Source organism: Pseudonaja textilis, chromosome 1 (assembly GCF_049901715.1).
Source record: "Pseudonaja textilis isolate UNSWEBS1 chromosome 1, rPseTex1.2, whole genome shotgun sequence".
Classification (NCBI taxonomy): Eukaryota; Metazoa; Chordata; class Lepidosauria; order Squamata; family Elapidae; genus Pseudonaja; species Pseudonaja textilis.
The window spans coordinates 293,164,837-293,179,013 of record NC_141990.1 but is presented as its reverse complement, the minus strand read 5'-3'; the positions used below and the strand labels follow the sequence as shown (position 1 = coordinate 293,179,013).

Sequence of the window (14,177 nt, the reverse complement as noted above, 5' to 3'; positions counted from 1 at the left end):
CAGGAGAAAAGAAAAATAATTTTTATTTTATTCTAAATTATAAGTGACTCAGTCTTACAGGACTGACAGCAATACAGTAAGCTATTACTTAGTATTTTATAAGTGGCAATTTTATTGCATTTTATTTTACAATATCCAGAATAAAGTGTGTAATTTAAACGTTTCTAACTAGGAGAGAATGACTGAATTGATGTTAAAAGTTCAGACTTATTCAGGCATATAGCATAATTAAGTCAGAGACTTATATGCTGGCTGTGATTCTCCTGTGTGGATGAGGAAGATCTGAAGAACAGTAACAATACGTGGCTATAATACTCCTAGATCAAAACACAAAATTAATACTAATGTATTTATATTACAAAAAGATTGGTTTCCACTGAAATTATAAGAAACTGCTTTATTAAAAGTGCAGCTGGCAAGTGGAACAATTCCCCATAAAGGTGGTACATTGTCCTTCTATGACAATGATGTTTTTCTTTGTGGGATACTATCTATCTCTGAGATTTCTGCCTGAATAGGGGCTGACTGTAGACAATCCATAAAAATCTCTCTATGATTCTAAGATACAGATTTTAATGTGTTTGCTTACCTTATCCCAGTTCAAGTCAAATATATTTACAGTACATACCAAGCAATACTCAAATAATCATAGTATTTCCAAGCAGAAGCTTTGTGTCTAACGTGACAACACTTTCCCCCTCCCCGTCCCCAAATGATATACATACTTTTTTGAGCATTCATCTCAACTGGCTGATATTTCACCACTTTGCTGCCTCCAATTCTTTTCAACCTTGCGAAGAACGTTTGTGATTCTTTATTGCCTGTTCCAGTGGGTGTATCATGAATGTCTGATTCATCAAAGACACTGTCTTCCTCTGCTTGAAAGAGAAAAAGTAGGCAACAGTATCACAACCCTAATAAAAGGTCAACTATTTTCACACAGCTTAAAGCACAATAGCCCCAAAGTGCTTTTTCAAAAGGCAACTGGACTTTGTTTTTTTCCTTGAAGACATTTCATTTCTCATCCAAGAAGCTTCATCAGTGCTTCTCATCCCAGAAGCAAAACATTTTCAAGGAAAAAAGTCCAGTTGCCTTTTGAAAAAGCACTTTTGGGACAACCATGACCTGGATGACTGAGAATTTCCATTAACATATCACAACAACATTACACAAAATACACACCTTCCTTCATGGTAAAAAAGATACAGTAAGCTGAGGTTATGTATTTGGGAAAAAATCTGTGATTAAGGTAACTGATGAAATTATTTTAGACAGAGGAAGAAATAAAAGAGAGATTCTGTATGGCATGTAGATTTGAACACAATAATTATTTGGACTGCATATTTCTTTGAATTTTGCAATACAGTTCTCAATTTACTACCTACATACAAAAATCACTGGAGGCTTTCAAAAAGGGATTGGATAACCATTTGTCTAAAATGGTATAGGGTCTCCTGCTGAAGATTGGACTAGAAGGCCTCAAGGTCCCTTCCAATTATATTATTATTCTAAACATATAAACCCAGTGCATATTTAAATATAAAAACTTGGACTCAGAAGTTCTTCAAATAGAGGATTCCTTCCCACAAAGAACTCCTTTCAATAAAATACATGACATGTTCATCATAATAAGGCAGCATCATATATTTTCAGTTCCATCAAATCAAAAATGCCTTGCAGATTGTATAAGGACTACAATTGTCTCAACTCAAATGCCATAATAATTCCACAACTATTATTTTCAAAAGACTGATGAAGACCTAAAGCAATGCATTCAGTGATGCTGTTAATCAAGGTATTATTAAATTTAATCCTTCTATTCTGCATCTTTGCTCAGCTACAAACTGACTTCTGCTACAAACAAAATCCTCCTCATCCTTTTCCAAATCACATCCACCAAGCATCCAGCAAAGTGGAAAAGGACTTTGCTAGAGAGGACGTCGTCTGATCTTTTGGTTTCCTTCCTAGCTTTTTTATTGTCTCTTTTGAATGGTGTGTGAATGTGACTTATTTTTATATCTCTATTGATGGCTGATTTGTCTGAATGCCAAGGTTCTAGGAATTTCCTAGAGTTGCTTGGATTTAAATTTGATCTGGGATGCTCACAGGTAAAACTATGGCTGAGGCTGTCCACATGTTGAACAATTAAACAGCCTTTTAGCTGCTAGCTAGTTCAGATCAGAAATACTTAAAGATAGGGTTGCTGGTTTATAGGGTTACATATAAAAGGTCAGTTTGCACCCCGCACTGTTGCATATACAAAATAAGCTTTTAATACTTTTCTTTGTTATGTTCTATGGAATGCATATGTAGCATAGTTTTTCTTCTGTAAAAAAACTGAAGCTAAGAAAGAAGATAAAAATAAAAAAATATTAATGACATTTGGTGGGAATCATATCATGTTAATACCTTTTTCTTTCTCACTGTACCGGCTTACATTGCTGTTGTCAGTATACAAAGGACCCGCTGTGGCATGAGGCTTGCAGCTGTGATACTGGGCATTTAATGTGTTGATGGTTATATGGATGAGACTCAGCACAATTTTACTGATATCACAATCTCTATAAGGATACTGAGGAAGGGAGGGAGGGAGGGAAGAAGAAAAGAAATATTTTTAAACGTTTGATTATTTTCATTTATATTTTCATTTATTCCAGAAAAAAATCTACAAAGCAGTAATTTAATTATTTCTTTTATTTATTTAGCACATCATAAGCCAAAGGAGGAACAATTATGATCAACAGTGCTAAAAATGAAATCATGTTTATACTTTATTGGTAGGAAGGAATTGTAAAATAACTTTTAAGTTATTCTTTGCTTTTAAAAGTAGCATCTGATTTATATACAGTATATCAAGAATAAGCAATCCTGCATCCATAGATGACTCCAGAAGTTTCCGGTCTACAGTCTTCTGGTGAAGCTGGCAGAACCAAATTCCTCAATGAACTTTTTTTCACTGTTAACATTTTTATTGAGTTATAAGATAAAATAAGAAAGAAAATATGAAAGAAAATAGGAAAACAGTGGGGAGGAAGGGGGTGAAGAAGAGCAGGGAAGGATTAGGAAAAAGAAAAAAGAAGCATTGATTTCCGACTCTCTCTGTTGCAGTAAAATAAGGCATTAACATCAAATCACAACTTTTTTTTTCATAATAATATAAACTAACCATTTCTATAAGGATCCATCAGTCTAACTGGTGAAACCTAAAATCAAAATTTCATTCTTTTCCACTTCAAGCACAAATTCAGAAGCGGTTTCCATGTGGAATCAAAAGTATCCGTATTTTTTTCTTTAATTAAAATTGTCAATTTTGCCATTTCAGCCAGAAGCTTCCCATCTCTGATGAAGCTAGCAGAGGCAAATTCCTCAAAACATTTTTTATTTATGAGTTTTAAGTGGTAAAAAAAAAAATCTTGCACAAACACAATTTTCAACATTTGGGAATGACTGAAAAAGTACAATGGGTACAGTATACCTCTACAAATGTAAGAAACCCATTCTGTCTTTTAAAATCTTCTCCAGTTTTTTTTTAAAAGGGGGTGGGGGGGGAATTAGTACCACCTTTCAGTGTTTTCCTTAATCAAAGGCCATGCCTTCTGAAGCCAAAACAAAGAATGGTCAAGATGAAGAAAACCCCTAATATGTATTAAGCTATAATTGTCTTCATAAAAAGAATTGCTCTGAGGTTCTGATTAGACATGGATTTGGAGTAACTCGAAGAAGTAAGGGAAGTGCTTACCTTATATAGGATGACAAGCAAGGCCTTCAGCCACATCTGTCGAATGTGAGGCTTAAGGGACCAAAGGGAACAACGAGGGGGCTGCTGGAAATAATGTCTAAGCTGAGGGCACGTGCAGTACTTCAATACCTGAGCCACCAAAGGAAGAAGATGCTTCCCTAGGTTAATGTTGTAATCCATCACCTAAAATTAACATTAGATTAGAATTTAGAACACTCTTTAAAACGAAAAAAAAACAAACACTATTTGAAGACCTGCACCAATAAATTCTCTTTTTAATCTTAGCCACAATTGCAGAAATAAACCTACAAGGTTAAATAGTGGCTTATTAAGACAAACCTATGCTCATTTAATTGTATTAAACAGCACATTCAGGACAGTAAAGATATATGCAACTTGAATGATAGGAGTTAATTGTCATCTGTGAACCCTGAAAGTGAATGGAAAATACAATGTGCATTCTTAGGATCAGCAGGAAATTTATAATACACAATGGTTTGTCTTTTTTGTTAGCTATCTCCATAGCGTCATGGTGAAAAGTCATCTCTGTGGAAGGAGAATGCTCTCAAGTTCCTTGTAAGCAAAATGTCCCCTTCTCATTGCATGACAAAATACGAAGCAATGCTCACTATATTTAGCAGGTATCTTTTCATGAATTAAAACTATATGCCTGCAATGTGTCCACACAGATGTACATACAGTACCATACTATATTGTATCATACCATACTATTCAAAGAGTCATTTTTAATTGACATCACTATGCCTGCCACTTTATAGGATAAATGTCCTAACGAATTTCAGTCTAGAAATAAATAATTATGAAAAGATTCTCCTCCCCACCGAGTGTGGAAAAATAAAACAATAGCTGTAAAGCCAAACAGATGAACAATGATAGCCCTGGAATTCAAGCTATTATTCTATAACTTTTCACTTAACTATTCAGTACTCATAAAATGTATGAAAAGGGATAGTGGAAAGAACTAGGATAGCCTCAAATTCCTGAACGTAAGTATGTGCTCCAGCTATGCCGCTCTCCTGACTGATATTCAGTCCTTCATTCTGAAGGACATTTATTCTGGTAAACACATAAACATGTAATTCCTTGTGTAGTCAGCACTCCCATACACATCAAGAACCCTTTAAGTATCCACATATGTACAGTACTCATTTCAAGCTGAGTCCTGATATTGGGAATCTCTCAGCCAAATGATCAGTCCCTTGGTAGTTTGCCTTAGCCTGAGCAGAGGAGGACATATGGCACTTCATATATTGCTGGTTAATTAATTAATACTCCTAGAACCCACACCATTATCTGATGTGACCACAGTTGCTACAGATTGTAGTTCAAAAACCTCTAGAGGATTACAAGTACTTCATCTTCAGCCACATAATTCATTCCTGCTAGAGCTCAACACAATATCACTTTGCCAGATGGTTTCCAGTCACAGTGATAGTCACTTTCAAGGAAAGAGATACACCACCATCTGCTGGACTAGCATCCAAAACAATAATTTGATTATTATATAGTGCATCAGTCCTTGCTACTAGAACATTCCTTTCCAGAATGCTGTTACAATAGCAACAATGAAAAAAGAATATCTGTGAGAAATGTTTCATTCATGTTCTCTGACTGAAATATTTCAGAATTTAACTGAGCACTAACAGACTGCATTTTGGGATAACTTTCTGTCTCGGTCTTATCCACGCTCTGTTTGGTATGTAGACATCCTTTGCAAGGATTGTTAGGCAAACAACCAACAATTATTGCAATTCGGCCATGCTCACAGCTTAATAGATTAGCCCCTACAATAGCTTGCATTAAAAGAATGTTTAAAGTATTAGAAATAAGTCTTCTAAAAATGAACACAATTAAAAAGTGTTAATCTATTACAAATGAAAATGCATGTGGCTCCAGCCTATGACACCATGGTCAAGGGAACATATTTATTCTCCTATTACCACTGGTACATTCATGTTGGAAGCACCTACCAAGGTGCTTCCAGGTTGAAAGGATTAGCCGGTGACATCACTATTGGCCAGGGGACGCCCATTTCTTCTCCTAACAAGCTTTGATATTTCACTTTCATATCTTTCCTCATGTGCTATGAGCAACCTGGATTCTTAAGGCACGGGGAAACATCAATGGAAATATGTAACATCTAGATTACAGGCTAAATCTAAAGACTAATACTGAGGTTCACTTGCTTTTGCCCCAGTGGTGGGATTCAAACATTTTTACTACCAGATACTGCAAAATCTCCATTCCCTCCCCATCCCACTAACCTGCTTTCCAGCTCTGTTCTCCTGTGTAGCACAACAAAAGAAGACCCAGCTGATCAGCTGGAACTCAGGAGGCAGAACATAGATGAACATAGCAAGTCAGAGGTGGGAATTTGCCAGTTCTCCAAACTACTCAAAATTTCCGCTACCGGTTCTCCAGAACTGGTCAGAACCTGCTGAATACCACCTCTGCTTTGCCCCTTCCAGTGCTTCCCTGCTACTTTGCAATTAAATCTATAATGTAGTTTAGTCTTTCTTCCTTTCTCACTCATGTATATCTACTAACTTAATCAAAACAAGTCTCTGGGTGTCTTATAAAATAATACAAACATTAAAATATAACAGCAGCAAGACAAAAACAATACCCAAGGAACATTTTATAATTACTAAATCCATAGCAGAAGGATTTCCTTTATTACATATCTACTTAATAGACAGCTAGATAAATAGACATACAGACAGAGAGACAGAATAAACAGATTATATGCCTTTCTAAAAAAAGAAAAAAAGAAAGACCAACTCCATATAGTAGAAGCCACTGCCACCTTGGGAGGAATTCTATTCCAGGAAAGAATGACCATGACTGAGGAAGCTCATTTCCTAGTCTCAAGAAATCCCAGTCTTTTTAATTTTACTTTTTTTTTTACTTTTAATCTTTAAACAACTGCTCCTATATAGAAAGGTTCCATTCCAATTTTCAGAAATATGTCTTTTCATTTTTTGAAATTGTATCAATTTCTGTTCATTTAGACATCAGTTAAAATATAATCTGACCATATGTACCTAATCATTTGCACGAAAATGTGTTTATGTATGCCTGTGTATAAGCACAATGTACCTAAACAAGAGATTAGGTCTTTTTTGAAACAGTGCATATAACAGTGCCTTTTTTCATACAAATAAATGCCCCATGTGCCATTGAATTCTTCTGACTATGGCTCTTAATTTCATTTTCAGGAATTGCAATAGAGATTCAGCTGGACCATGAGGGATAATTTGACAGGTTGTACCAAATGCATAAATCTAACTCACTTGTGCAATTCCTGCAATAAATGCATTAAAGCAGGTTGATATTCGCATCTTCTGAGGTGCAATCATGAAGCATCCTTCCTGTTGATCGTAGCCCAGCAAGACATATAAATGACGCTTGACTGTATTGAAGGCTTTAGCACTGCTGATATCTGATTCTGCACTACTCTCATCCTTGGCCATAAATTTCATCAGCACAGTAATGAGTTGATGGACAGTTTGATGATCAATCCCAGCGTCCTCTGGGAGAAGGTCCTTTATGGTATTATCATTCTCTGGAGAAGGCTGCCCTGTTAGCAGAGAAAATTTTTAAAAAATGTAATATAGAGATTATCACTAGGTAGAAAGGCTAAATGTCTCTTTTAAAGGAGGTTTTAAAATGGCAGCAAAACAGTATATATCTTTTTTTCTGTGGCCAGGGGGCAAAACTATAACAATTATTATAATTATAAACAGCAACATAACACAGACGACAAAATGATTCCTTGGAATGTTTGCCAAAATTATCACATGCCGATAATGAAAACTTGGTGGGAAAATATAGTTCAAAAAGTTATAGAAAATGTACAGGTTAAAGTATCATGGAATTTCCAAAGGTCCTTCTGAGTCATATATTTGACTAGCAACAAAATATCCGAAGTTAAGAATCTGTCTTTTTTTCTTTATGTAATTACAGAATAAATAAAGGCCACATTTACCTTGTGCTTTTTCTGGTGTTCCACCAAGGGCTGGAGCAGACTGTTCGTGTCTGATCAGCCTTGCTGCTTCAAAAAATGGAAAGTATGGTTAGCTTGCATGGAGCTGTGGCATCTTCAGGAGCCATTGCGATACTCAATGGAGGGTCATATATATCGTGTGCAGGAAGTTGAGACATGTTTTTGCAAAGCTGGAGAAATTCCAAACTTTGCAAATCAGTACCACTATGCAATATTAGAAACCCACTGTCGATCAATATGGGTAAATACTAAAACTTGAGGGACCAGTGTTCCTACTGGGCATATATATTTAATAATAAATACAGAAATTCATTAAATTTATATGCCTCCTGACTCCAAATGGCCCTGGACAGTTTTCAAATTGTTAAAAACATTTAAAGGTTTAATTTACCTAAAACATCTTAATAGTCTCTAGTTAATACTACATAAATATCACTGTGGCCAAACAATATAATGTATTACTTGCATTTTATAATAATACAGTAAAACAATATTTAAAAACAAGGAAACAAAAAGACAGAAATTAAAATAGGCTACAGTCAACGTCATCAAAGGCCTTGGTGAAGAGCTAGATCTTCAGGTGCCTTTAAATTATCAATGGGTAATTTATTTTGAATATATTACTATTTGAACTTTTGGGGAATCTCTTTGCAGAGGGCAGATATACTGCTGTAGAGAAAGCATGCTTCCGGGGTCCCAATAGATACCATTGTTTAATCAAAGGAAACTGAAGCATGCCAACTCTGCCAGATCCAATCTGCTGGGCATATACTATGGGAGACAGGCATTACATAATCAGGCTCTATGTCCTGTAGGGTAACAACTAGCACCTCAAATTGCACCCAGAAACAAACTGGCAACTAGGGCAGCTGACAAAGCAGAGTTGTTACACAGGCATATTGAAGCATGACCATCACTGTCTGCCCTGTTGCACTATGAGTGACTTTTAAGGGTAAGCTCTATATAGACTGTACTCAAGTCATGACCTCAAATAAGCAAGTAATGTCACCCAATAGTTTGTGGAGATGTTAAAATATCTAGTCAGCTTATTGTTTTTAACAGTGGACAATAACATTGCATCTGAGAAGATGCACATGAAAGAAGCAGTATTTTCCCAGTGTTTAGAACTGCAATGCAATCAGTGACATAGTGATATATAAAACAAAAAATACTTATAAACATAGATCTGAACAGAGTGGATGGGTTGGGGTAGATGAATCTTTGTAGTAACAAGGGTTAGCTTGCCAAAACCATTTTTTGCGCTACAGATACAAGTCAGGTATACTTATGAAGCTGGGTTGTTATTAATGAGTAGAAAACTATGGTTAATAATCATGTCATGTGTGTATACACGCACAGATATATCACATGCACTAATTTCTCCTTTTTGTTGAGAGGCACCACTCACAAATAGCGTACATACAAATTATGATTTGGAGTCTGGAAGAATTTAACAGCTTGCAAATTTATTAAAACAACCAACAAAATGGGTTTAAAGAAAAGGACTTGTTTATAAATGATAATGGCAAACAGAAATAGATAGTATATTTTATTATTCCATAGATCATTATGATCTTTCAGTAGCATGCTGTAAACTGTGACAAAACAATCAGTTAAAACCAACTGTTTTGTCAGTTTAAAAAAAAGTCTGGCCAAATCCTAGATTTCATCTCCACCTAGTGGCAATTGTGCAACAGAATTAAAATGGAGAAAATAAAATAAAATAAAATACTCAACGGATTTTGGTTGTTAAGGTTTCTGGAAGAGAAAGTGCCCTCTTGGATTCTGCTGGACCTTTCACACTGTCCCTCAAAGAACGCACGCTCTTCTGCCGATTCCGAGCAAACCGAGCTCTCTTGATCTTCCACATTGCTGTGTCACTTAAGTTGGCAACATTGGTCCGGACCGCTGTGATCGCTTTTCAAACAGGATTAAACCAAATTTCATTTCATAGACTAACTTGGAAACCCACATCTTCATAGCTCCCTCTGCAGTTTTCATGCTTGCGTTCAAAAATGTGCATTTGTTTGTAACTCAGGGCTTTCAAACAGTGTGGCGTATAGTTTCAATTTCTCTTCTACAGAGAGATAATGTATGAGGAGCACAGAAAAAAACCTGTCCAAATTAGCACATGCCTTTTAGGCTGATAGAGGGGCTTCATCCAAAAGAAATGATATATGACTGATAAATATTGCCCCCCAGGAATAAGGCATGTAAATGTATGTTTCTTCCATAAACTTTCAAATCCAGTTTTTACAAAGTTGTCTTATGTATTCAAACCACAGCTTCTATGAGAGCCAGTTTTTTGTTTTGTTTTTTTGGATGTGATAGGAAACTATGATTTAAGTAATAGACAGTACCACTGAATTTGAATTTAGCCTCAAAAAGAGAAGGATCATGAAGGAGCTTACAGGGAAATTTTGGTTCCTGGTTTAATAAACTATACTTTATCAAGATCATTACTTCTGAACTAGGTCCATTATTTTTTAATTCATATAAATTCTTTGAAGCAGGAAAGCTATTTTATTTGTGTTATATTGCCAGCCTAAGGTGTGGTGCCATAATCATCAGTACCACACCAGTAACTGGAGCAACTAGCCAAATATTACTAGAATTTTTCCCCACAAAGGGGATATAAGATTTAAAAGAGTTATTCGCCTTAGATATGCACTTTTTTCAATAAAAAAGAGACATTTTAGTTTAGAACCCTAATTATAAAAAATAAATCATGCTACCAAACTTTCTTACTTGTTGGGAAGGGGAATTCCTTGTTGCAGTCCAAGTGAAGTTGTGCCTCAAGAGAGAGCGTCTCAAACCGATTCACAAAGAATTCCCAGCTCAACGCTGGAATATCTTGCTTGAGAAAATGTAGTAGCAAAAGCTTGCTAAGAATAGTGGGTCTGTCTTTGACAACAGTATCAAACTGGAAATCAAGACAAAGGCATAGTCCCTAAAAAGAAAAATAACAGTTATAACAGCAATTACTTTGAGTTATCAAAGCCATCAATATGATCATAAACTTTGAGAGGTTACACAAATGGATTCAACTTCAACAAAATCTACCAGGAAATTTTAAGCCTGCAATTTATCTGGGACCATGTTTGTTTCTTCACTGTTTAACATACCTGCAAGGCTGGCCTTTTTATGGTGTCTAGCAGAAGCCCTGCTCTGGTGGCCACAGCTGGATTCACATCTTCCACAGCAGTCAGAAAACAACAAAAGGCATGTGCCAAGGAGTATTTCAGTAGATGATTTTTGGTCACCGAGTGAATATCCAGGAATCTACACAACACAGCTACTTTCTCCACTGTAAGTAAAGACCAAATAAAGAAGCATATTAACTGAGCCATGGCACCATGGCACCTTTTGTGAGAGAGCAATTATGAAAGACCATCTAAAATGTTTGTATTTGCATTCCAGAGCTTGACCAGTTGTAAAGCAGAATTGCTGCCAGATCATGATAGCAGGCTTCCAATATCTCAGGGACTGCCACAAAGAAGAGGGAGTCAAGCTATTCTCCAAAGCACCTGAGGGCAGGACAAGAAGCAAGGGGTGGAAACTAATCAAGGAGAGAAGCAACTTAGAACTAAGGAGAAATTTCCTGATAGTTAGAACAATTAATCAGTGGAACAACTTGTCTCCAGAAGTTGTAAATGTTCCAATACTGGAAGTTTTTAAGAAGAGATTGAATAACAATTTGTCTGAAGTGGTGTAGGGTATCCTGCCTAAGCAGTGGGTTGGACTAGAAGACCTCCAAGGCCCCTTCTAACACTGTCATTCTATTCTATTCTAAAAGGACCCAAAGGTTCCTAGTAAAGTCCATCCTAAACTTCCCTCACTATTCATAGGTAATAGACTGCATAGTGACTAGAAAGTGACCTGACCATGCCAAAAACTTAAAATTTCAGATTGCAAGCAAATTAATCCAAGATAAAAGCGTGTGGCTACTTGTGTGAGTTGGACTGGACTTGGGGCTCATGGTTGCCATGAGGCCTTAAACTCCTTGAACTCCTAAAACATCTGAATCTCCCACCCAGAATTTTCTAAAGGTGCACAGCCATACAAATTTTTTAAACAATAAATAAACATAAACAGATGTGCTTTTACTTATACCAATATCATCTGCGGGGGAATTTGTTAACATTTCAGGGAAGATTTCCTTAAAAGGTGTACATTTTTGAACCCTAGATTTCATCTGTTAAAGACATACCTGCTTCAAATCTAACTTTCCAGTCTTTGCTATTGAAGTTGGTATTGATGATTGTCCAGAAAATATCAGCTCCATGAGGCAATGAAAGAGCATGGAGAAGGAGTGGCACTGCTAGTGAAGAAAGCTGGGAGAACTCTGATTTTACAACTCTCCATAAGCTGGGGACAGACAAGAGAGGAGAGGCAACACAGAACACATGATCATGATTCCATGAATAGATTACTAGTTTTGTTACTTTTGCTGCTACATCAAGCAGAACTGATTTCTGCAATCAATAATTTTTATGCCTATAAAGATGTGGTAAAGCCTCTCCCCCTAGCTGTGGTGCAACTCTATTGCCTAAATGGTACTTTTTAATTAGGAACCAGAAATAAATTCCATCTTTCCCCCCTTTTTCTGCTTATGGTGAAAGAGATCCAGCAAGACAGCAAATAGGATCTTATATCTGCATCAATGCCATTGTAGGCAAGAATTCTGGGAAAGTAGATCATTACATTTCTTTCAAAGATGTTTTAACTTTGGGCTACAAAGTAGAATTGATTTCAATCCTCTTAGTTTAAATTATGTGATACTGAATGAATCTGCCCTGTCTACAATTTTGTACTTCAGATTTGAAGGAATCTCTAGGGAAAATGCCCTCTGATAGTCTATTTGTATTTTAGTGGATCTGTTATATGGCATCAACAGTGTTATTATAACCCGTTATAGGTACCTTAAGTAACTTTTAATTCTCTACAATGCTCTTTTAATCAAGATCCCTAGAGCACTATGGAAAATTGAAATGGCAGTTCCAAAACCCAATTATCCAGCAGAGAAACTCCAGAACAGGCTTAAGTGTCTGAATATATGCTTTGGGGCCAGTGTTTCTCAACTTTGGAAACTTTAAGATGTGTGGACTCTGACTTCCAGAATATCCCAGCTAACCAAGGTTGAGAAACATTGCTTTGGACTACTGATGGGTATAGCTCCACCCTTGATAATTATGTTGATTTAATGTATTTAACAATTTCAGTCCCAATTGCACCAAAAATAAAACCATTGATTTATGGCCACCCAAACTTGTTTGGGGATAACCTATGAAGTTATTAAGCCTCCTCTTGATCAAATTTATACCTGGCAATCAGCATGTAGTCTTGAATATATGCTAGGAACTGAGGATAGTTCTTCCTTGCAATGTATAAGCATTCCCCATGAAGGCAAAGAATCTTCAAGCAGTTAAGCATGTTAAAGAGAATATCTGGCTCTTCAAATCGTGCCATTTCCTGTGCAAAATTTGGTAAAGAAGCAAATAAAGTATGGTAAAATTAACCTTGGATTCCACACAAAAAAAATAAATTACAAACTAAAACAAAATTCTAACAATCAAAACATAACTAAGCACTTCGGTTAGTTTGATTCTCCTTCACTATATATTTTCCACTTTTTGATGCATATATTTTTTCAGATTTGTACGTTCTAAAAGATTCTATACAAATCCCCAAAAGGGTGCTTTATTGAGTTTGCTGTTCTAAATGATTGAATTCATAAAGACATTTTGAAATAATAATAAATGTGAAACCTACCTGCAATATTGTATATATGAGTTTTAATGTCACTGGGAGCTGCTGGTAACAAAATTTCCTTTCAGTGTCATTTTTTATGGGTGCTAAAAATTAACAAAAAAGATTACAATATTTTTGAAAAATAAGTTGAAACAGTTCGTTTATGATTCCCATAATTTTTTTTTCAATTGAGTATATCCACTATTCAATATCACTCTTGTGTTAAATGAAGCTTTGACACTTTAATGGCTTTTTTTTTATATGTAGAAAAATCCTTCAGGGCATGCAAACCTTCCAGTTGATGAAATAATTGCTACTTGAATTGGCTCCTAATTCACTGTATAGCATAATTCAGGAAGATTAATACCATTTTCAGATTTTGTATTACCCCTTTTCTAGATACTCTTAATCGAGGTGAGAAAATATTATCTGATCCGAAAGTTGCTGATAAATTAATCAGGATGGGAACAGAATGACAGATCATTTTGTTCACATTTATTTTATTTTTTTTAATCTCCATATAGAAATGGAAAAAGATTCCATCTAGTAATTCATACGATATTAGATGTTGTTCTTTCTTTATCTGTTTTATTATATTATTTTTACATTATTGTTTAAATTTTAAATTCAAGGATGTTGCCATTCATTGAATACTATTAT

At 35.7% G+C, this 14,177-nt stretch overlaps 1 protein-coding gene across 12 annotated transcripts in view; it reads right to left on the bottom strand.

Moving 5' to 3' along the window:
- Positions 1 to 14,177, bottom strand: part of UNC79 (unc-79 subunit of NALCN channel complex) — a 133,872-nt gene that overhangs the window by 68,423 nt on the left and 51,272 nt on the right. For 9 of the 12 annotated variants that reach the window (XM_087922119.1, XM_087922118.1, XM_087922120.1 and 6 more), the window contains 11 exons: positions 13,539 to 13,621; positions 13,090 to 13,238; positions 11,977 to 12,134; positions 10,892 to 11,073; positions 10,515 to 10,716; positions 9,504 to 9,683; positions 7,749 to 7,811; positions 7,054 to 7,340; positions 3,740 to 3,922; positions 2,410 to 2,572; positions 726 to 878 (listed from right to left, as the gene is read on the bottom strand). In XM_087922119.1, the coding sequence (XP_087778245.1) occupies positions 726 to 878; positions 2,410 to 2,572; positions 3,740 to 3,922; positions 7,054 to 7,340; positions 7,749 to 7,811; positions 9,504 to 9,683; positions 10,515 to 10,716; positions 10,892 to 11,073; positions 11,977 to 12,134; positions 13,090 to 13,238; positions 13,539 to 13,621 (1,803 nt within the window). The remainder of the gene's footprint in view (positions 1 to 725; positions 879 to 2,409; positions 2,573 to 3,739; positions 3,923 to 7,053; positions 7,341 to 7,748; positions 7,812 to 9,503; positions 9,684 to 10,514; positions 10,717 to 10,891; positions 11,074 to 11,976; positions 12,135 to 13,089; positions 13,239 to 13,538; positions 13,622 to 14,177) is intronic. The other 3 variants (XM_087922114.1, XM_087922116.1, XM_087922123.1) reach the window with 2 other exon arrangements.